Genomic DNA, 24,886 nt, shown 5'->3' on the forward strand with positions numbered 1-24,886 from the left:
ATGGTGGGGTATGAATCATAGAATCATAGAATTGTCTAGGTTGGAAGGGACCTTTCAGATCTTTGAATGCTGCACCTTACTTGATAGCCGGACACTTGGAGCTTCACAAGGTGCATGCTGCTTTGTTCCCACTTTGCCTTAGGTAGCCTGGAGTTATTTGCTGGGCTGAGTTGACTTTCACCAGGCAAGGGGTGTATCATTCTTTCTTCTGAGAAATGGCAACCATTCAGAGCCATCACGATGCTCATCTAATTTTCACTGTGGGGTGTTTTGTTTTGGAACCTCTCATCCTAAGCTTGTTTATAATAATATGATTCTTTGAAGTATGTCAGTATCTACAAGTTTCTCATGTTGATAAAACTACCTGTATTCTCAATATTTAAAGATGCCCCAGGATTCAGGTTTCTTTGTCTTCCCTGGCCTGAGTTGGCATGTTCTAGCCTTCCTTTTCACTCAGTTCCTGTGTAGTCATTTCTTGGGTTGGTACCAGGACTGTTTCTTCTGCTTCCCTATCTCTCTGTATTTGATGGTGTGCCAGTCTTGGCACACAAACAGTATCCCTTGGTAACAAGTCTTTATTTGTGGTTGCCCACAAAATACTGTAATTTATGAAAACAAATGAGATGGTTTTATACCCTGATGGCATCTGACTCATACATGGCATCTGACTTGCTGACAGTAAATAAGATTGCCCAAATTATTATATAGCCTCATATAAGTGTAAGAGTCACTTGCATTTTCTACTGTCTTCTTAATTTGTGTACTAGGCTCTTCCTTCGTCCTGTTTCTGCCCCTTTTTACATTCTGTCACTTATCTGGGCCTCTTATAGCATTACAAAAGTACGCTGGAATTAACCACAAAAGGCTTTTAGGTTTCCTTTGAATTGTTTGCCTTCGTTGATGATTTTCAGCAGTGTTTAATTGCGCTCAACTTTTGCCATAGTGGGCACCGTAAGTTTACAAATAACAAGAAGATATTAAAATGTACTACAAGCACCTGAACTCTGGTAAAAGATGTCCTTCTCATAAACCAAGAGTTATGTCTAGAATGTGAAATTATCAATAAGAATCACTCCAGAAGAATGAAGTATTGTTAGATTTAGTAGGTTAATCTAGATATAAAGAATGAAGTATTCATACAATGAAAAAAACCAAGATCACTTTTAAAAAACAGTAGGACACTTGTCTGTTACTGGAAGCAGTCCTAATCTGTTTTAGCAAAAGAGGTTTTTATTTCCCCCATCTGCTTTTTTGTGGTAAATTCTTTTCCCCCAGATTTATCATTCCATAGTTTGCTGATATAATGTTATATGTCACCTAAATTTTAGCTTCAGAACTACACAGATGCCTTATAGTTTGCCTAACAAGACCCTGCTGGCAATCATCTTAAAAGAAAAAGGAGTCTGACTGGCAATTGCAACAGCAGTAGCAACAATCTTTAGTCAACTAAACCCAAAATTGCCATCTAAAATTCCTGCTCAACAGCTGGAGAAGCTTTAACTCACTGTGCACTTTCCTTTAGAGGGTCTAGTCTACTTGAAAGAATGAACAGTTAGAAAAGGATTTGGGACAGACTCAGTCACGGTCATGCACGCAAGTTTACAACTGTTAAGTCAAAGGGGGGATATGTAGGTTTTTTTATGCAAATTTTTTTGATCCTTTGCTCAGCCAGTGATATACCCATGTAAGTTATGTGTTTAGCCTCAGTGGGTTATTCCAGCAGCTACAGATGTTCACAGTTTGGGGATTCCTTTCCAGGTCAGATATGTCTCTATAGAAAGCTACAATGAGGTGACCATGAAAATTCACTTTTCTGGGACTGTTTTACCAATACTGGAGTACATAAAAGTGTTACACTGCTATTGCTGAGAGAGAGACATAACTGCAGTTTCTAATGGATTTTACTTCTTAAGTTGCAATTTGATATTCCTGCCTTTTTGGTGACTGGAGAAACTGCTTTTTCTCCAGATTGCTCATTCATTGAATGAGAAACATATCTTTTTTATGGAGCAGACAGTCTCTTATTCAACAGAGAGGGCTAATTATTGAAGGGACAGTATTAATCATGCTTTTAAAACAGAGATTTTGAGCTAAGGCAATTTGGGTTAAGGTGCTGTAATTCTCACATTGTCCTGAAAATGTATGAAATATTCATTGTCAGATCACTAAGTTCACTACTATGCTTCATGAAAAAAAAAAAAAGATATTATTTTTATTTCTCTTGTTCTCCTGAGTCATCCCATGTGTACACTACACTGTATGTCCAGCAAAACCCCCATCTGTATTGGCTTGAAAGTATGCTGTACATCCTGCCACATAATTGAAAATAATAAGGCCACAATAAATGGGATGGCCTTGGGGTATAACACCCAAGGGATTCAATTGGTGTCGCTTTGCATCAATGTCCATGCATCATGGTAATTGAGGTAACATAACCAATTACCACATTTTAATTAGAGTTGTAAGGACTTGGGAAAATCTGCAATGGTGAGACAGCTCACTTTAAAAAAAAAAAAAAGCATCTCTTTTCCACAAGCTTCTTTCTTAGGAGGTAAAGAGCCTGCTTAAAGCTCTGTTTAGGATTTTTTTGAAACTTCCTCTTGGTTTAATTCTTTAGCACACATTTTGAAAAAAAAAAGTTGTTTTGAAATACTATATTGCTTCTGATCTGGTATCTTTATCCCTTTTCTCTATTTATGTGTTTCTGTGATGCTTTCTGGAAAAGAGAACAGTTTTTAATAATGCTAGGCATGGTGTCTCCCCTTCACTTCTCTATATTTAATTCACTCCTGCAATATTTTTTCAAGCCATGGTCTGACATTTGTTCTAAGCTTAAAAAAACACAACAACAAAACCCCTGCCTTCAGAGGTAAAAAATGAATTTGTCACTGTTTAGTTATTTGTTAGATAGCTTCACTAAACCAAAATTTGCTTTCTATAACATTCTTATTTTATCACAAGGCATTATTTTGTAAGGTGATATCTATCTTAAAAATCTTGCATAAAATTTAGAAGTTCATCAGAAGTGCCTAATGCAGCAAAGTACTGAGGGATGATTAACTTAATTGGCTGAGGAGGGCATGTTGTAAAGTGCTGAACACCTATCACATGATCTAGCCCTCACAAAGTAATTGTTTCATGACTCATGTTTGAACCTTTACAAATCGTTTTTTTCATTATCTATCACAAGTCATCCGTGTTTTGATATTGGACCTCTTCATAGTGTGGTACATGACAGTACAGTCTTGATTGCTTGTATTTGTTTCTGTCAGTCATCTTTTACTCATATTTCAACACTGAAGACTGCTCACTTTGGCGCTTCCTTGAAATATGTATTTTTTAAGTTAATGGATACTTGATTGTAGAGTCTGTGATGTGATGCACCATCCTTATGCTTGAGGTGTGTGTGGTTTAGAGCTTCTGGGTTGCACTGCATGCCTTAGTTGTGACTTTTAATAATTATCTGTAGGATCTGAAAGAAAGTTACATAAATGGTGAACATCGGTCTAAATTTTTCTTGGAATTTAGTTGAACATAGGTGATATGTCCCACATTCTTACCAGAAATTCTGTATTTCTCATAATTTTCTTGAGGGCCAGCCATATTTATGATGGCAGCTATCACGGTAGTATGCATAGTCTGGATGATCTGGCAAAACTAAAGCTGGTAAAGTCCTTCTTGTTGAGCAGATCTTGGTAAAAAATTGCAAACTCAGTGGGGTTTAGTCAAACTTAATTAAAAATTCAGAAAAATGCTGTGTTACATTGTTGAGAAAATCTCTTGAGGGATCACCTGCAGTGGTAACGTTTTAGAGTGAATAAAAAGAAAAAAGAATACATTTAAGTCTTTCCATAGAGGTCTCTTCTGCATCCTCAGAGACTGCAAAACTTTCCATCACAACTAACTAACAGTTTAGGGCAACAATCCAGAGGTGAAATACTCATGTGACATTAACAATCTGCAAAATGATTCTACTGTTTCCCTCACCTCTGGCAGATGTTGTCATGTTTTGCCGTGGCTTTGTAAAATGATAGGAAGCCCAAAGGCTTCAAACTCATAACCCCAGTCAAACCAGAACAAATGACAATCCTCTGAGAGAACAAACCCTCAGAGGTGATCATCTGAGCTCACTGCCATCAAGTCATACTCTAAGCTGTTGGTCTAATTTTAATCACTTTATGGTACTCTTTAGTGTTGGTCGAATTAGGCAAGCAGAAGCTACTGGTTAATCCAGACTCCAGAGACTAAAGCAGCCATATTTCACTATTTCACAACCTCTGTTAAACCATAGTAAACCTGAGCTGTCTCCCTGGAGAGAACAGAAAGTAAAGGTACATACTCCTAACTTTCTCTTGGAACCCCAGAAGGTGATCTGGGAGCGGGCTGAACAGTTAAGGTTGAGAGCAAATGTACTCACCAATCGTACCTTGCTGCTTGTGTGACCTTTGCTCTTTTCTGTTTCTAATGAAAGGGGAGCACTGCATAGAAAGTCTTCACGTGTAGCACAGTTTCAGTACAGACAATGCTGGAAATAGACTTTCCTGTGGAGCCTCTTCCAGTGCTCCATAAAGTGAACCACCTGGAGCAGAAAGAGTGGTTCAGCATTCTTGCTCTTTCAGTCATTTTCTCTGCACTGATATTTCCAGACATACAACATTTCCTGCTAATGTTGATGGTGTCGATTACATATGAATTTGTAGTGTCCAGTATAATGAAACTTACAAGAACATTTCTTGTAGCTTTTTCAACTACAATCCTACAGTAGCAGGTTTCAATCACCATCCACCTCAACTGCAGTGAATATACTCCTTTGAGATGCACGTTTTTCCTTTGTGACTCCCTGCTAATTCTGCAGACACATTTAGTTTCTCTGCCCTCTCCAGCGTACCCAGCAAACTTTGTAACGTGAGACATGAAAGTTACTTTTTTGTTGCTGGCATGAGCACAGGAAGATAAATGAAATTACATTAAAAGTAAAGAGTTATTTTAATGAGAAAATAAATTGCTGCAATACTTAATTACCTCAAGCCCCCTTTGATTTTATTTTTTTTTCTTGACAAAGCACACATTTCTGTGCAGTATTGGAAATTTACTTGCCTTATTAGAAGACAGGTTTCTTTATGAGACTGGGAACGCTTCATAATAGCTGATCATAGTTTTAAACAAAAAAGCTACAAAAGCAAAATAAATAAAGCACATATTTCCTAGTTTTATTTTTAAACCAAACATGTTTGCTTGATCATGTATAGCTACTGTCCACAGATCATACTACAGTGAAAAATTGATTTTAAATATTCAAAGCAGAAAATATCATGATTGCAGTGTTACAGGACTAGGTTCCTGATGTTACGATTAGCTCAAAACATAGTTCCTGAGTTGGGTATAAGGTGCTGTGTCTGTACTAGTGTTTTTCAGTCGTATCCTGTGAGCAGTCTGTTTTAGTGACTGACAAGTCTTCTCTTTCAGTCACAAATACTTTGAATTTTTTTCTCTACTATGCTCTGTTATATTAGGGAAAGAATTACATAAACTTTCTGTCTCAGTGCCACAAAGTTTTGTATATACATCTACATCTCTATATATTTATATTTAAAAAAGATTACTTCTTTGGACTTCTTTTGTATTCCTTTTCTGGTTAATGCTGTTTTAATCTGTTCAAATGCATAAATTCAAAGAGAAGGAAATTTTTCGTACTTTAAAGTTGCTTAAACACTGTAAACTGTTATATCTCAGGAACTTTCAATGCTGGTCAGTGGTGCTCTGTTACCCAGTGAGAAGCTGGAAATCTTTTATTTTGGGGATACACAAAGTTTCTGTGTTCATCCATGCAGATGGCAGATACCTCTGTTTCTCAGCTATCTACTGGGAAGTCTGTTTCAGACTGGTGCTGTTTTGGAGTTGGGTGAGGGAATTTCATAGCTGGTAAAAAGTTGGTAATACTTCTCTGCTGATGTGATTTTTTTATATAGTTGCTGTTTAGAAACCCTCAAGAGATTTAGAATGCCAGTGAGGCCTTCAAAAGGGCCAGCTTATCACACAGCTCTCTAATTCAACATGTGATCATGAAAACATTGTCCAGTCTCTCATGGGTAATAGCATTGACCCGCATTGGTGGTGTATCTAACATTCTCAATTCCTTTGCATTAATAGATAACTGTAATAATAGTAAGTCAACTTGCCACAATTCTTTAAAATTAGTATTCAACAAGTAATAACAAGAATTCAGGTTTTAGGACAATCCTATAAATCTGAAATGTGAGCTTTATAATAGGAAAAGTCAACATCACAGTAGCAGGTTTAGGTCTTTATAGCATGGTGACATATATTCTACCAACCATCTGTCTATCTGTTCATCTTTTTTTCTGTGCTACAAATTAAATAATGGTTGAAACAGTGTGAGTAAAGCACTTTCCACAGCTTTGAATAAAAGGCATTCCCTGCTCCTGAAATGTTCATTAGAACTGTAAGATGTGTAAAACCTTAAAGTGAATTCTCAAGAATAATCAGTTTTAGTAGAAAAATATGTAATACTCAGAAATTGGAAATCTGATGTTTCCAATGCATTCAGATGCTAAAATAAGTGTCCAACATAATTTAAATGGCAAAAATAACTCGTTAAAAAAGAAAGAGAAAAAATGGCTAGGTTTTTCTTTTCAAGGAGAGAGGTCTTATTTCAAAAGAACTCACTTCCTATTAAGGCACTTAAGTATAGGGCCAGATATTTAAAAGTGCTTAGCAGATAGTGACTCTCATAACAGTGCATGGTGTTCAGATTACAGGATGAAGTCAGTGTTTTATTCAGATGCCTAATATCCACTAATCATAAGATCATGACTCGGGCCAGCATTGTTAAAAAAGTATAGTTAAGGGAAATACAAAAGTCACAAACTTGTGATTTTTTAAGTAATTTAATGACTTGTTGCAATGCGTCTCTAATGACCCCAGTTCTGCAAGGGACAGTATGTGAGTGTAACTGAAGCTAATTTTCTGATATTTTCTTTCAAGAGTTCTCAAACAAAATAATTTTCACAAACAGAGGAAGAAACCTTATTTTCTAACAGCTTGTACAGCAGTTATTTACAAGGGTCTTCCATGTTGGATGACTGGGTCCCAATCCTCTAGCCATTATGAAAATGCATTTGCAGGATCTTCAGTAAGTATATGCATAATCAGTGTTTCATTGCTCAATATTATAGGATGTTCTAGGAGCTGCATCAGCTGTAAGCATACAGGAATACAATAAAAACCTATTTTAAAAATGCATCAAAATAAATAAGGTACAATTATTCACTCTTTCTTAACACACAAAGTAAAAGGTACCTGATGAAATTATCAGGTAGGAAATTTAAACAATCAAAAGGCAATACTATTTTCATGCAGTGCATGATAGATCTGAAACTTTTTCCTACAGGATGTTGTGGATAGCAAAAATACAAATGAGTTCAATAAGTAATTAGACAAATTAATGGAGGAGACATCAATTAATGCTTATTAAATTCCAACTCTGAAAGTCTCCGCAGACTGGCTTCTCAAATTTGGGATGGCAGCTTCTATACCATTCTATGTGTTTGGGGATTTTTTAACTTTTCCATAAACATTCACTACTGACCGCTGCAGGAGATGGACTCAGCTGAATGGACTGTTGATCTCACCCAAAATGACAGATGCTTTTTGAAAGTGTATGAACTTGCAGATTTGAAGGCCTACCTGTACTATATTTTTATGTATAGCAAAGAAGTTTTAATGAATGCCTAGAGGGTTTTCATTGTATTTGGGGATTTTTTTGCTATTTCCAAAGGCTGGGATGTGGTCATTTAGGTAGTCTGCTTTCCCCAGAAGAAAACTTTGAAAAATGTACCCACTTAACATTCTTTCAAGAAGTTTCTAGTACATTTTTCTGTAAAAGGTACAGAAAATATAATACATACATCTACTTAATATTTAAATATGTAAATACCTTTATCTGTCAGAGGTACTATAATATACATTAAATAATAAAATATAAATTGTTAGCAATGATGATCTGAATTTAATTTCTCCTTACATATAAGCCGTTTGTGTCATCATTGTAGCTCTAATCCATATTCAGGTCTTCGTGTTTGGTGTGCAGTAATATGTAAATTACCTAGCCAGCTGCATTAAGCAGTGTTTGTTTATTCTATTTCTTTTGGCATAGCATATAACTGAATTTCTGCCAAAAATGTGGCTGCTTCAGGGAACACTGTTAGAGTAGAAGGAAGTTTTGAAAGGAAACGCACATCATAAGTCTCTAGTCTGTGAAACAGTAAAATCAAAACAAACTTTCTGTTCATAAAAATATCTGTATTAATGTAAAATAATGGGCTTGTAAAATACAACGAGCTAACTGAATCTTTTTAGAACGCTCTGTTTACATTGGCTTTGTAAACAAGAATACAATACTAAGAGGCATTGAGTTTTTCATATGTGGAACGGGTGAATAAAACTGGTGAAACGAGAAAATGGAAAGTTTAAGAGAAATTATTTTAAAATGGCATATTAATCTCCCCTAACACATAGCATTTAAATGCATTTAAATTTAGAAAGCAGTGAAGTTTAAGTGTTAAAAAAATTGCATTAATGATGCATAGAGCTATCTACTTATGCTGGCAGTCCTTTCAGTCTTCCAGTCTGACACTTCCTTTTTTATGCAGCCAGCTAATTTCCCCTCTTTTGTGAGGAGTAACTGTTTTCACACTAGTGCTTACCCAGCAAGCCTCCTCATTGTTTCATGGTTAATTATCTTCTTGAGCTTCACCTTCTCGAGTGAAGGGAGAAAGACCGGGCCTCCCCACAGCTCTAATGAAAGCTAGGTTTTAGAGATGCACTGTGTGAATAAATGCAGTGTCTGATCTAGCAACATAATAAATGAGTTCCTAAACTTTATGGAGTCACAGCTCATCCAGCAGGTTTACTGAACAATGTAGAAAGACGCTTTATTTTTAAAATCCTTTTCTGTTTTTAAAAGGGGGGAGGAATATTTCTTCAGTGTGAAACCAAATACCATAAACTGTTCCAAAATCTCTAGGCATTACTCAGAAAGGTACATTAAACATTCAATTTCAGTACAAACCTGAGCTGCTGCATGGAAGACTTTGAGCTCTATAACTTTAAATTGTATATTAAAAACACACTAATAATGTTAATACTAATAGCCCTGTGCCCCTCAGTTATTACACCACTTTGTAAACTCTTAGTACTCATTGGAATTTTTGTGCCTCACCAGCACTGAAAATAGCCCTTGTGGATAGACTTAAATCTTCAGTTTAGGTTCCAATTTGAGGCCAAGTTTAAACTGTGTAACATTTAAAATAAACTCTCCTGTAATAGAAGAAATTTGAACAATGGCAATAGTAGTTTTGTTGTAACGAGATTCTCCCCATTGTAATTTTGTACTCAGCCAAACTAAGGCAGGCAAATACAAACCTCTCACTATAACAAGACATAGTTGTCCATTACTTTGTCTTCTTCTAAGTGAATTTCTACAAAGTATGCTTCTATTAAATCATTTCTCAAGTGACCAAACCACAATGTGCATATAACACTGCTACTTGAGAGGTTACACAGGATCCATTCAACGTACTAGATTAGAATGAAAATTCCAATCCTTTTTTTCCAGCCAGCTCCAGGGGTGTGTTGGCATCTAGTATGTACAGAGAAAACTATAAACATCATCACTTACTAGTGATGGAGACAAGAAAAAAAGTCTGGAAGTTCAAGGATGAGAGGACCTTAGTAAAAGAGCTCTGCCTGGGGACCACTTACACTTGGAGATAAGGCCAGTGTTTCTATTTTGCAACATTTGAAAAGCAGCTCTTCTTAAATATAGGCTGTGTAATGGCAAAGAGCAGTTGTATTATTGTAGCCTCCAGCTGCTTACCATTGTAATTTTGATTCATCGCCAGGACAACTCTCTGCCATTTATTGACAACTGTGCTGTTTAACTTAATGCTTGGAAATCCATAGGTAGGCAGACTGTGCAAGCGCTTACAATATGCAGCATTCTTCCGGCTTTTGACTTCACAATACTTGCTTATTGACTCCTCTCTAGTCAATATCCTGAATTCACAGATGGTGAATCAATGACTTCAGGAAGTGCGTGATCTGAGATTACAAAGAAATTCTGTTGAAAATTTTAAATAGGGAGGAAAAAGAGTCCGTTCTCTTTGAACACACAAATTAGGCTAAGTTTGGTAGTCTCTCAACTACTTCATGAGGAGGAGAAACTGATGATAGAGCCAGATATTCTTCATGCAATCCTGTTATTCATAAATAATAGATAAAGTCTCCCTTTCCAGTATACAGGAAGAATTTTTATTTAGAAATTCAAGCCTCTCCTCCAGCTCTCAGTGAGAAAACTTTCTTTCTAGGTTTCTCCGAAGGTCAAGCTCCCAAGGGCTTATGTCCTATTCTTTTGTACCTTGTACCTATCTGTTTCTATGGTGATTCTCACTCTTTGGTGCCTCTCACAAACATTCGTTTCTGCTGAAACAAAGCTCTTAAAAACTCAATGATTCCAGGTGTCCTGATGTGCCTGTTGTAGGTTGGAGATGGCTATTGTGTCTACTGAGTCCATTCGTAGTGTCCACTGAGTTGTTCTGGTTTAACTGAGAATATACTGTGTAAGGAGTACCGGTTGCATTGTAAATGATACTAAACTGAAAGTATTCTTAACCAGTATGCGGACCTCTGAACTAGTACAAAGACCAGACAATAGTGATTTTATTCTGCCACTGTAACTTTCCAGTTCAACATTGTTCACGGGCATCTGAATGCAGAATTAAACTAGTTTGTTGTCAATATGGGCATACCAGTTTAAAATTATGCTGAAGTTCTGCAGTGTGGACAAGCAATAGTTAAACCTGTTTAAGCACCGTTGGTTCCACAGATTTCCTGGTTTTGATGGATTTTTTTATCTTTACCACAAAGATTGATCTTTGATTGGGTCAAATTCTGAGACTTGGCATGGATGAACTTCCACCAACTTGCATGGGCATGTATCTGAGGTAGAGTGCCAGGATTTGCTCTTTTCTGAACTAAGTGTGCATGGCAACATTTTGGGAAGGAATGTTTTTCTAAGAGTTTCATAAAGGGCTTGTGTTGGATTCTTGCACAAAGAAAATCATATATTCCTCTGAAGTAAAGGTGAGACCGAAATGACATTCAAGGGCAAAAAACCCTGTCATGTAACCTCTTGACAGATGAAAAGAAAACTACAAAGCAGCAAAACCAACAGTCAGTAAAATATGCCATGTAGCCAGGTTTTCTGATCACAAAAAAAGAGAAAAAAAAGCCCAAATACACAACTTGGAATATAGGTCTGGGATTGTAAACCTATTTGGATGACAATATGATTCAATAATAAAAATGTTATAGATGTTCTTCTGCTCTCTAGTAACATTTAAAGGGCTTCTCCAGCAAATGAGAACCAGAGATGTTAGAAAGCCATATGAGGATACGGTGGTGAAAGAGGAGGCCACTGCTTCCCTAGAGGCTGGAAAACAAATAATGGGTAGCATGTTAGCAGTGATGCTCTGGGCACAGTGCAGGGACTAAAGATGTTGAGTCCCTGCTTTTGCCTTGGTTTGTGATAGAAGTAAGTTCCTGCAGGCCTTCTGATGACACGACTCACCTTCTGTTCCAGCCTGGCTTGTCTGCACCGACTGGTGTGTGGCAGAGGGGCTGGAGCCTTTCACTCTTTCTTTTTGTCATTTGGCACTGTGGGCAGCTTACCACAGAAGTTAGAAGACCGTCACAGGACTCATGTGCTGGCACAACTGACCCCAGAGTGTTACCTGGCATCATCAAGTGACATTTAAATAGCAAAAGAATGGTTAGAGGATCGCCAATTTCTCTGACTTTTTAAAACACTTCTACTACTAATAGGGAATAACAGTTTTCAGGTAGGCATCCTCTTAAAATGTTACTGCAATTATTTCGTCTGTTGTTTAGAAGGTGTGCCCAGAAAACTGCTATCTTGGTAAGGAAAATTATCAGTTTTCAAACCTGGATATAGCAATCCTATCCTCTAGACTTTTATTTCTGAGCATTATCAGAGAACTTCAAACATTGTCCTAAAGACAGGTACCTGAGCAATGGTGGAACCTCAGTTGTTCCCCTAAGAACCAGCCTGCACAGAGACCCTTGCAGGTGATATCTGTGACTGACTGTGAAGTCAGTGTCCTTGTGGTAGTACAGGAATCTGTACCTACAGCAACCCATGTAGGACCCTGGCAATACCTGTAAGCATCCATAATACCTAACAGAAAACCACAAGTTCTGCATGTGCATATTATTTCATTGAGAGAGGCAATAATAATTGTAAAATAAAGCAAGAGAAAATATGAACCATAGTTTGGATCTTATTTTCTCAGGAAATGAACATGTACCTTCTTCTTTTAACTGCAATTATAACAAATATGTATGTTAATGATCAATTTCTCTAGTGATCTGTGATAAAACATACTGTTTCTATATATTTTGAGATGATATTTTAATGTGCAGGTCACTTCGGTATTATGCACATGGAATATTATGCATATGCTTATGCATATTGAAACAGCGTTGGGAAATCAGGACAGTTTTCTTGTTGGCTTTGGTATAGGCAACCTCATTTAGAAAATGAACTTAAGTGCAGCAGAGGTGAAGTGGGTACTGTACACATGACTATTTCCCTCAGCAGAAGTACTTGGCATGCTTGCATTTTTCAAAAGACAAAATCATGTTTGTCTTTCTTGAATGTGCACACATTCCTGGAGATGGGGGATGGTTTTCTTTCTTTCTCTTTCTTTTTCCCCTGGCCCCTAAGTGCAGTTGAGTTTGGATAATTTGTCCACAGCAACTGAAGGATAAGTTGCAGGGGAGGGAGGAACAGAGTTTGTGTTTATTATTGTAAAAGCTCTTTTTTTCATGTTAATTCATTTAAAAAAATATAATGATACGTAGGGGTTACATTACAGGCCTGTTTCACCAACACAAAGTATCTGTACTGGAGTAGCACATGCAAATGAAGCCGGAACAGAGAATCATTGTTTAATAAAATTTGCTGCAGAAAAAGCAAAACTATCTGTGTTTTAGTAAAGGAAACAAATGAAAAAATACATTTTTGAGACTTTTCCTTGAAGACCACTGGGCTTGAGGAAATGTCTTTATTTGGCTTAATAATCTTATTTCTTCCCATTAACATTTTCAGAAGATTTACTGTTTAACCATTAAACACCTACACTACAAGCATTTAAGGGCACCCTTAACTTTGAGCACATGAGTTATCTCACTGGAATGGGAGTACTGGCCTGACCAAAATAGTTTGGCGTTCAAATTAGGAATAGCTCAAGTCCTTAAAGCAGCACTTTCAAATACATGAGAATGAATTCAAACTTTCACTCTTCTGAGTTTTTAATTTAATTAATTCTTGACTTAATTATATTAGAAACTTTTCATGCAACAGTAAATGCTTCCTAAGTGTTGCTTATCTAGTGGTAAGATTTAAAAAATAGGAATATGCATAGTATTGTGCATCTTTTTGTTGTTATTGCATTGCTATTTTTTACTTGCTTGGTCAAAACTATTTACCTTCTTTTATTGTGAACCACGTGACCATCGAGATCTATGCTAGAAGTAGTTGCATTTAGTGACCTTATAAGGATAAAGTCACTCTGACCTAATTCAAAGATTCTCATTTTTCGAAAGATGACATATACACACACACACTCACTTGTATATAGGCCTGTGTATATTTATATGCACAGTCTTGCACATATAGAAAACAAGTTTCTAAATTCCAGGAAACTTAGTGCAATCAGTTATACCAGCTGGTATCCAAAGAATTTTTGCCAGACAGAATGGTACCCTTGCAGCATGTTTGGTCGCAGACTTCAGCAAGGCCATGGCTTAAGAGTGACCGTAGAGGGCTCACCCCACTGGAATCTGAAGCTCTGTAGCACACTCAAAGCTTCCCTTTAATTGTAATCTGCCTTACATGTGGAGATCAGCATGTCTGTCTGTGGCAGACCCCTTTCTTGTTGGGTATTGTGGTTCAAGGAGTGATACCTTGAACCAGGCTAGGTAGAACATCCTTTGGAGTGTGTAAGTGTGTGCAAGCTCTGTAGGAAAGCCACATTCATCATTAACTGAAATGGGATAAAAAGCAGTGAAGCTCTCACAGTAGTTAAGCTTTCCCAATTGGAAATGGCAATAGAAGATTTGCTTGCTTTGTGTAAAAGATACATTGTGCGATACTACACAGTTCTTTGGAATGAAAATCAAGATAGACGGGAGAAGAAACAGCATTTTTTCCCACTAAAGTAAGCAATCAGAATTTAGCTCTGACACCAGCTGATACTTATGGTGTTGTACCTCCCATCCTTTCTGTAGCACTAAGTAAAGGATCCATTTGGGGAATTTTAAATGTTCTGTTGGCAAGACCTAATAATCTATTACTAACACAATGATTCTAATCCTCCAGCACTATCTACCTATTCACTGAGCAGCCTGATAAGGAGACATGATAAAAATAGTCCTCAAGGATTCCTGGTTTTTACCTTGCTACTGCTGTCAGTGCAAACATAGGCTGGAATGACACCACCTTCCATTCTTCACAACAGAGCTTTATTCAAAATTTATTCCAAATTTTGTAAAAAAAAAAGAAAGGGAAAATGTATACCCCTTCTAAAAATGCCAAATGCAAAATGTTTGTGGCTTAAGCAGAGTGATTTATTCCAAAGTTAAAACTTGGTCTGTACTTAGCAAGGGCTGCCAATGTAGCTGATAACCACTGAAGTTGTACTGGTAAGTTTTTTCAAGGGAGATTATGCTTATAAGAAAACTAGTAATTTACTAATATCAATTCAGTCAGTTCCTTGGACAGAGCAAGCTATGCTGGCAAAATGGCCATATCTACTTAAGAGCCTTTGGAAGCATAGCTGGGACAATCATAAGGTAAGAAATACAATCAAGTCCCTTACCATCACCGGTTGTGCTATGCCTCCACAACTTCTAAGTATATACCAGGCCTCAGAAAAGCATGTGCATTTGAAAAATAAAAAATAGGCTTTGAAGTGAGGAGCACTCAGTGAAGATGAACAGGCTGAGGTCACAACTCTACATGTTTTATTGTTTTAGTCCATCTGACTTGCAGAACAAACAATGCAGCCAAGTGCTGATTTACAGGGGGAAGGTTCTCTTCCTGACCAATAAGGACCAAATGTTTTGTTTTTGAGAAAAAAAATCAGATTCTATGGAACATAAAATTCTTGGAACCTGCTGCTGATTTCCTGCCTTTGGGAATTTCTTTTTGCAGCTGGCAGAAGCTTAAAACAGTAAAATTGTGCAGTTAAGGAAGCTTTTCACAGCAATGTCTTCCTAATGCTAAGTACGACAGAGTTGCAAAACACGCCACAGAGAAAATGAATAATTGTAGTTGATTCCTTGTTTAATCTAACAGGTTTTCAAACTAACTTAATTTAATTATTGTCATTCTCTTGCACAAGTTTTTACTTGCAGGTTGGTTAAGGTCAGCTACAGGTGGGAAACTGGGTCCAACTAAGTACCAACCAGAAGCCATTATGAAAATGTGCCAAACTGGCAAATCCATATATGGATTTCACAATGTACAGAACTGCTCTGATAGCCTTAGTTGTCTAGAAAATTGATGTTTTTATGGTAATTTAACATTTAAGCTATCACAACCCAGTATGTCACAGGGGGAAAAAAAAAAAGGTCTCTAACAAATTTACTCTGTAAAAGCTTTGGGGTAGGTAGATCCACAAAGAGACTTTACCCTTCAATGGGCATGATGGATTTTCAAAATACCAAAAGCCTCCTAACCTGCCAAGGACCAAAAAATTCTTTGGCACCCACATTTCTGCCAATGATTGTTTGAGGTATCTTAGCATAGTGCAGTACCTTAGAACTAAGCCCAATGAAGCATGAGGACACAGATTTATCTTACATGGAGAATGTCTCAGTTTATCAAATATATTAATAGTCATATCAGCTTGCTGAATGGTGGGTAGCTACTCAGCCCAATCTGAAGAGAATAATTCTTCCTTATGTCAGTAGAGTGTTTTATCCATTGGTCTACTGGACATACTGGGGCGGGATAGCCTTGTGTCTTGCACAGAAACAGTGCCACCTGTATCCATAATTAAATAGACACTGGAGCAGAGATTTGGATCTATCTATGCCTCTTGCTAGTCAAATGTGCGCTGCAGGATAAAATTCTCCTCATCTGTCTATGACCCAATTAATATTTAACAGTTTTATGCAAAATGAAACAGGAGAAGCAGGATTCTTTTCAGAACAGCATGTAAGTAGGGCTTTTCCTGAAAGGATGCACGTCTCCTATGCTCAGTCTGACAAAGCGTCCCACACCCAAAATCAGTGCCCTAACTATTGAGCTGTTGGAGAACATCCCATGATTTCTCACAAAAGGACTGAGCAGCTTTAGTTCCTACTTCAAAAACAGAGTTCCCAGCTGAGAATTGAAGTCAGAGATACATGCCTTGCCCTGCACAATTAACCTTGGCCGAGTCTTGATGAATCTGTGAGTAACTAAGTTGTGTGCAACTGCACTTCATTGGACTACAGCCTCATTTTATCTGCTTGTGTTTCTGTAACTTTGTAAGTTTGTTGTGATTTAGATTGCTGTTTGGCATGTGATCAGTGTTGTATTTGAAAAACAAGACTTGCTCCAAGAAAGTTCAAGAGAACAAGAGATCATAGCTGAAAGATTTTTTGGGAAAAATGCTTGTTTTTCTGGCTCCAGTGATCATTGTTCAGCTGATAAGATGATTTAAACTAAACAATTCTACATTAGTTAACAGTTCTATTGGAATACTTATTGTATAAGAAAAGTCTTCCCTAAAGTGGATGCCTCTCAATAAATAGATAAATAAAGTGAAATTAATTTGTGCTTAGAGAACAAGCCCCATAATCAGGGACCGCTTCTACCTTATTTTGAGAGTTTTAAGGTAAGTCAGTACCGTTGGCCATTTGACACATCACATTTGAGTACGAAAATTTGTCAAGGTGTTCCTTCTCTCCCACAGGTGTTTCTAAAAGGAAAAATTCTTGATACTACATGTTCTGAGCCCATAATAGCAAATATTACTGGAAAGTTACAAAAGTCTTAAAAAAAGCAAACTAAGTTTAGCTCAATTATTTATTAGCCCTTTCCCAGAGAAAGGTGTCAGCACAGACAGTATTTGAGATTCACATAGTATTTGATTAGACTGATTGATTGTACACTACAGCTGAGGATATTAACATTCATTAGTCTTACTTACTGGTTATTAGTACTGCCTTTAATATCAAGCAAAGAATAAATAGAAATGCTAATAAAAATTCATCAAGTCTTGTGGTTTCCAGTGAATTAGATCTGTTGTTTTAAGGCTGACAACACAAAGATTTGTTACAAACATTTCAAAAATTCGTTAATCAATCCTTTATACCTTAACTCTTTCAAACTTAAGCAGGCTAAGAGAGATTCTTGTATATGCAACATAATAAAGTGCTAATTGCAAGTTTTTTACTGACAGACTAACACACTCCTATGTAATTCTGCGGAGTGGTTAAAGCTTGTTGCATATAAAATGACAAATCACAATTAATCTATATTAAAGAAAAGTCCAATTTCTGTATTATATTTTGACAGCAAATAAGAAAAAAGCCCTAAGAAGACTAAGAAATCATGCAAAATTTATTAAGTTTCATTTTAATTGATCATTTTAATGGTACACAAAATGTAACAAAATTAAATGTCTATTAGTGATCATTGTTCCAAGAATGCACTTTACTCCCATTAATTTACTTATATGATTTCCGTGGAAGCATATTTAAAGTGCAGCTGTAAATATTTTTAATCTTTGACTTTTTTTTTACAGGAGCCTTTAAACGTTATTGATCCCAGTTTGATGGATCTAAATGGTCCAAGTGAAGATGCACTAGAATGGGATGAAACTGACATAGGTAATAAGCTGATCAGTATTCATGAAGAGTTAAGTGATCCTGATGAGCAACTCAAGAAGGATGATCCAAGCCAGAAACCTGCTTCAGGAGAATGCGGCGATAACAATGTGAATGAAGACGAAAGTATCAGTGATCATGGAAGTCCTCTTTATTGTCCCAGCATTACTTCCCCTCCAAATCCTCAAATCTATCAGGTCTATAGTCTTCATAATATTGAATTATCAGAAAAAAAACACATGCCTTTTTTAAAAAAAACATCCAAACTCTCCAATGTAACACAGTCTAACATCTTAAACAAAAGTCTTAGTAAAGACTCATCCTTTTCATCTACCAAATCCCTGCCAGACCTAATAGGGGGGACCACATTGGCAAAATCATATAACTATATGTATCAGAGTGGAAACATAAGCAGGCATTCTGAGAGTGAGAGTGGGATAGTGAGTGAATGTGATACAGAAACTACGAATAATTCAGAAATTTTTTTGCTCAATGATGTAGAAAGCACTCAGAGTAATCCTGAAATTGGGCATGCAGAAACTCAAGTGGATGATATAGTCGATGTAATAAAACAAAAAATAAAGCAAGTTGAAGAAGACCATGCTAGTCTCTCAGATGATTTCCAGTTGGCACCTTCTGCATGTTGTGGAAGTGAAAATGATGAGGATTTGGACAGCATTACCATGTGTAACCCTGTTTGTCTAGAAGAATTGCAAGGAAAACATGACATCTTTACATTTTATGATTACTCATATCTTCAAGGCTCCAGATTCAAATTACCAGTGATAATGAAACAATCACAAATTGAAAAAACACATACAGAGGGCAGTTTGTTTAATGGCTTTAGTTTTGATAAAATACCTGGTAAATCTGAACATAAGCCTGGAGACTCACAGCCAAATGGGTTTATTCATGACCATACTCTGGCAAGTATCCCCGGAGAATCAGATCCCAATTCCTGTAAATCTGCAGAAACTGTAAGAAAATTAACTGTTACAGAGAATACAAGGCAGGTTTCAACTTTATCTCGTAGTTCTTCATTAGAATCTCTGTCTGTAGTAGGTGATTTGTTCAGCTCAGGTATTTTTAAAGGTGGAGATGGTCTTCAGCGAAGTACTTCTTTGGAGAGCTGGCTGACTTCCTACAAAAGCAACGAAGATCTTTTTAGTCATCATGGCTCAGGAGACATAAGTGCAAGCAGTGATTCTGTTGGAGAACTCAGCAAAAGAACATTAGATCTTTTGAATCGCTTAGAGAATATCCAGAGTCCTTTAGATCAAAAGATAAAGCGCAGCATCTCTGATATAACACTCCAAAGTAGCTCTCAAAAAATGTCTTTTAATGGACAGCTGTCTCTAGATATTGCATCCTCAATCAATGAAGACTCAGCAGCTTCTCTCACTGAACTCAGCAGCAGTGAGGATCTTTCTCTCTGCTCTGAAGACATTGTGCTGCACAGAAATAAAATACCAGATTCAAACGCATCATTTAGAAAACATCTTAATAGATCTGTAGCTGATGAGAGTGATGTCAATGTCAGCATGATTGTTAATGTCTCCTGCACTTCTGCTTGTACTGATGATGAAGATGACAGTGATTTGCTTTCAAGTTCCACCCTTACCTTAACTGAGGAAGAGCTAGGTATCAAAGATGAAGATGATGACTCCAGTATAGCAACTGATGAGGATATTTATGAAGAATGCAATTTAATTTCAGGACTTGATTATATAAAAAATGAACTCCAAACTTGGATTAGACCAAAATTTTCTTTGACAAGGGAAAAGAGAAAAAGTAACCTCAGTGATGAAATTCAGCGCAGTAAAGAAGTTAGTAATGAGACATCAAAAGCCACAGATACATTAAGCATTGAAACACTATTGAATGGTTCAGTACAGAAAATATCAGAAAATAATGGCAATAGTAAGAATGTACCACGTGATCGTGAAAAGGGGACAAAGAGTCACCTGATGAAAGATATCTCTCAGGTTGTGAAGGATCAGCTTGTGGATGATATGGAGAATGGAAATGTTGAAAATACTCTTGGCAGTCAAAAGGAAGGTCTTGTTAGAACATCAGCAGCTCCCAAAACTCATGCATCACTTGATGTCAGAGAAGCTGAAAATGAATGTTGTGTCTGTGAAACATTTACAGACAGTTCAGATGATTCACATATGGATGGCAAGGAGGCTGTTCTGTTGTCAGATGGATCCAGAAACCCTCCAAAAGAATGTCAAAGTCATCTTCAGCCTGATTGTCACTCTGTTGTTTCCTCTCCTGCTAAAAAGCCTTGTCTTGAATCTCCCTCAGAAATGAATTGTGTAGACATACATGGTACAGCTTTACAAACATCCTTACCTAATGTTCAACAATATAGAATGAGCACTACTGAAAAATCTACTGATTGCTGTACAGCCTTGAAATCCAATGAAGCAGAATGCGACTCCTCAGCCAATGGTGCTGATTTGTGCTGTAACTGTGAATCTGCTGCTTTTGATAAAAGAAATGTGGAAGATGGCTCAGTACACAATTTTGTGAAGGAGATAATAGACATGGCATCAACAGCTTTGAAAAGTAAGACGCAACCTGAATGTGAGTCATCTGCTCCAGCGTCATTAGCACAGATCAAGGAAAAAGTGTTAGAACACTCCCATAGACCCATTCAGCTAAGAAAAGGGGACTTCTACTCTTATCTTTCACTTTCTTCTCATGATAGTGACTGTGGAGAGGTAATCAAATACATAGAGGAAAAGAGCAGCACTCCTGTGCCACTGGACTTCACAGAAGACAGAGAAAATATTGAATGCTTTTTTGAAGCCTGTCCTGAGGAAGAACGTGTTGAGCAGCAGCAGTCAATTTCAAATGGTACTCCTGAAGCACGGGTTGAGCAGCAGCAACCTATTTCTAACACTATTTATGAAACATCTCCAGAGACACTAGGTGAAGAGACTCAAGAGTCACTAGAAGTTAAAACTTCATCTAAAAGTAGGGATTTATCTTTCTTACCTGATGATGACAATGATCTAAATATCCCCAATCCTAATAAACAAACTGCATCCAACAATTTGAAAAATGCTGATGATGATTTGCTTATTTCAGATGAGCAAACTGAAGGTTTGGAAAATAATTCTCCAGAGCTTAGCACTAAAAAGAGTAGTACAGGAAAATCACCTGGAACTGAAGAGCCCAAAGGATGCATTGCTGCTTCTGAAGAGGCCTCAGCTGTAGAATTTCAGTTAAAGCCTGGCCATTCACAGAAAAAGGATGTTTTGCATCAGAACAGTAAAACTCTTACTTGTGAAGAAAATCTGCTGAATCTTCATAAGGAAAGACATATCAATATGCACAGATAGAATGTAACCCTCTCCAGGCACGTACATTATCCTAAAAACAGGTATGTACTCTAGAAGTTGCACATTCATTTTTTTTACCTTTTTTTGCCCTTTTGTTTTTTTTTTAACATTTTGTACAATGAAGGGAGATGAATCACCATCCAGGGCTTCTGTTTTATGAAATGCTATATAATTTAGTTTGATTACACTATAATCCAAATTTATGTGCCACTGGTCAACAAATGCAGTGAATACTAACTGCTTCTTGCCCTGTGGCTTTGCACTGTCTGGACCTCTTCTGGGACAAATCTGCCACCTTGCAGAACTTGGGAATTCTTCAAAAGTAGTATTGGTATATCAGCCTCCTCTTCCCTCTACTCACTGATCCCCTTCTCCACAGTCATCTGGCCTTATGAGGTGTTCAAAAGCACTTGATGAAGCTGAACTTCTGGTTTGACAAGAATTTGGGGTGATTAGCGAATTGGAGTTCTACAGTATTTCCAGATGAGCCATGAAGAATGGCTAAGCAGACTGGAGAATAAGTTGAGAATAATAAGTCATCTTTTGATGTCAGTTTACCGTGATTTAAGTTCAGTGAAACATTATTAAGACTACAATTATTACAACACAGTGTTAGGCCAAAAGTTGAGTTACCAAAATAAGAAATCTTTGCAATATCATTAAAGCGTATAATGTGAGGTTAATGTAGAATAAAGACCTAAATCCCAAAGCAGATGGAAACTGATAGCCACACAGCAGTACTGGAAGTTTCAGTTCTATTTTGTGGTAAGCATTTTGAAACAGAAGTAAGATGATGGAATCTAAGATGAAAAAGTGGCTCTGATCTCTTCCAAAGTTTGAAAGTGCTTCAACTGGAGTTTCTGACCTCACATAAGTGTCTAACAATAAACTGCACAGTTAACAACAAAAGAAGATCTACAAAGCAACTTCTGGATCAGATCCTAGTGTGTAGCAGTGCTGCTTTGAGTCTCACTAGTTGTTTGGTGACCCAAAAGCCAGCATAGCTGTATGAGAATGCCATTAGTCTTTGGAAACATTCCTCCAGCAGACCAGAGCCAGCATGGCAACTCTGAATGCCGCTCCAATTCCAAATGCCGCTGCTTGCCAGAAGCTGTAGCAAGGGAATTTCCAATAAGACACAAGGCTAAGCATGGGACCAGGTTTCCCTGGGAAGTTCTGGAATCTCCATCCTTGGAGATTTTCAGAATTCAAGTGGACGTGACCCTGAATAATCTGATCTACTTTTGAAAACAGCCTTCCTTTGAGCAGGAGTGTGGACCAGATGATGTTCAAGTTTCCTTCCAACCTAGGTTATTCTGTGATTCCATGATGTTGCTAGGAGAAAAGGCTGTTATTCATCACTGCCCATGAAAACCACTAGTATTCTCTTATTGCAAATTATTTAGCTGTAGCAGAGGAACTGGGCCTGTTTATACAAAATACGTCGCTTTGATGCTATTAGATATTTAACTTCTGCATTTCCTGGTTTTGCTATATTATATTACTATGCTTTGAGCTTTTCTTTTGCACATATTGACAGTTTACCCAGCATTCACACATTCACATATGTATAAATATGTCTAGCAAAGTCTTTAGGTTATGACAGCAATATTCTACAGCCTGACACTATCTCTTTCGACACATATGTATTTGAATAATGCCTTGTCTTGGAACCATCGTAGGAAAGAGGCTATTTCTTGAATGGCTTTGAAATGGCCTATCATGACCTGTTGATTGCCAATTATGTTAATACTTGGACACATCCAAGCAACTGGAGAAGCAATGGAAATCAACTGGGAATTACAAAACTCATAGATGATACTATATATTCTAGAATTACATTAAAAGCATTATGTGTATATGGAAGCCTCTATTTGGAAAATGAGATGATTAAAAAAGTCTGAGGTTAATAAGTGATAATTATGTAAACATAAGTTTTTCCTAAATTACTGTTTTATTCATTTTCCTATTTTTCACACATTTTTATAATATTAATTTGAGGAAGAATACTTACTGTAGTGAATGCAATTTTATTCTTGTTCTTATTCTTTCACTGATGAAGGTAATAACATGACTTTTCAATTCATTAGTACTTTTCCTCTGAGGATCTCAAAATACTGTAAAAAATTTCCTTCACTCTTCAGAATCTCATAGTTACTTCCATGGTAGCCAGCTGTGTTTTTCATAAGACAGGGATATGACAATATGCAGTTAAAAAGATGTAAGGACTAAGATTGGACATAGAGGATAGAGATATTATTAAATGCCCCACAATGCAATAAAATGTAACGCAGAGTCTCTAGGCAACTACTTGATACGGTTGTGTTATAGTTTTAATTTTTGCCCAGGGGTTGACAAATATTTTTAAGTTAACAGAGCCCTTCACACTACATCCCACTTTTTACATTTAGGAAGATATTACTGGCTCTTGACTGATACATACAGCATTGCTTCCATGGAAATTATGTACTGTATTATTCCCAGTAGTAAAGCCCTAGGATACATATAGTTTATCTCTGGCACATCAAAAAAGGAAAATATGAGCTGCTAGATTTGGTTTCACTAAAGTCTGAGCTCCCTTCCCCCATTCACAAGCTTGGTGCTTTAACTTCATCTCTCATGCTATGGGGAATGAATTACAGAAGCAATCTATCCTAATTTGTTAACTTATTCAAATAACAGTTATTATACTTAACTATGCTAAAGATTATCTTTTTGGTGGCAGATTGTTTATTTTTTGATGAGGCTAATTACTGATTTTCCAAAGGTAATTTACATTTATTACTAATACATCTTTTAAAATGTGACAGATAAATGTTGTTCCCATAAGTGTATTATGAAAAAAGTTACTATTTAAAAACACATTATTTAATTTGAAAGATAAATGGCAAACACCATTATTTTTCCTGTAGCACCTGTGCTGTAAGCTCATTTAAATGTGTAATTCCATGTGTAGCTGCAATACTTAGAGAAAAATAATCTATAGTATATGTGTACCTTAAAAGCATACTGAGAATTCAAAGCTGAAAAAGGCATCATTTCAAATGTAGTTTGATTTTAGCATTTGCCTTGGCTGTATGAAGAATAAAAGTAACAGTGAAGAAAATATTTTTGCCAAATGTTGCAATCCTGTTATTTAGCAGTGTGCTACCAAAAAAAAAAAAAATCCCTTGTGGGAAAATAATAATAATTCTATAAGAAGGCTTAAAAATATCTCTGTCAGCACTGACTAGTCTCTCGTATGAGCCAACACAGAGTTCTTCAACAGAGGTGCTTGTAAAGCTATGCTGATTTTATTTCTCAAGTAGGGGACAGCTTGAAAGAACTATCTTTCTGTATATGAGATCATGCAATCTTCTGCTGTCACTGTGACCCATGACTCACCAATGGGATGGGAAGTTTTAGTCACACATTCAATATGCACAGAGATTAATACATTAAGGAGGTTTATGTGGTGTGTCCAAAGTCTTTTCTAGAGGATACGTTAGACTTCTGGGTGTAATGTTAGTTCTTATAAGTAAGTCACAAAAGCTATTTCTGTCCTTTTGTACAGA

At 36.8% G+C, this 24,886-nt stretch overlaps 1 protein-coding gene across 1 annotated transcript in view; it reads left to right on the forward strand.

Annotated features, from left to right (window-relative positions):
• Positions 1-24,886, forward strand: part of AKAP6 (A-kinase anchoring protein 6) — a 229,355-nt gene that overhangs the window by 201,932 nt on the left and 2,537 nt on the right. Inside the window, exon 12 of the mRNA XM_074148618.1 lies at positions 17,901-21,373. Within this exon, the coding sequence (XP_074004719.1) occupies positions 17,901-21,332 (3,432 nt within the window). The 3' untranslated portion in view covers positions 21,333-21,373. The remainder of the gene's footprint in view (positions 1-17,900; positions 21,374-24,886) is intronic.

This window comes from Numenius arquata, chromosome 6 (genome assembly GCF_964106895.1).
Source record: "Numenius arquata chromosome 6, bNumArq3.hap1.1, whole genome shotgun sequence".
NCBI lineage: Eukaryota > Metazoa > Chordata > Aves > Charadriiformes > Scolopacidae > Numenius > Numenius arquata.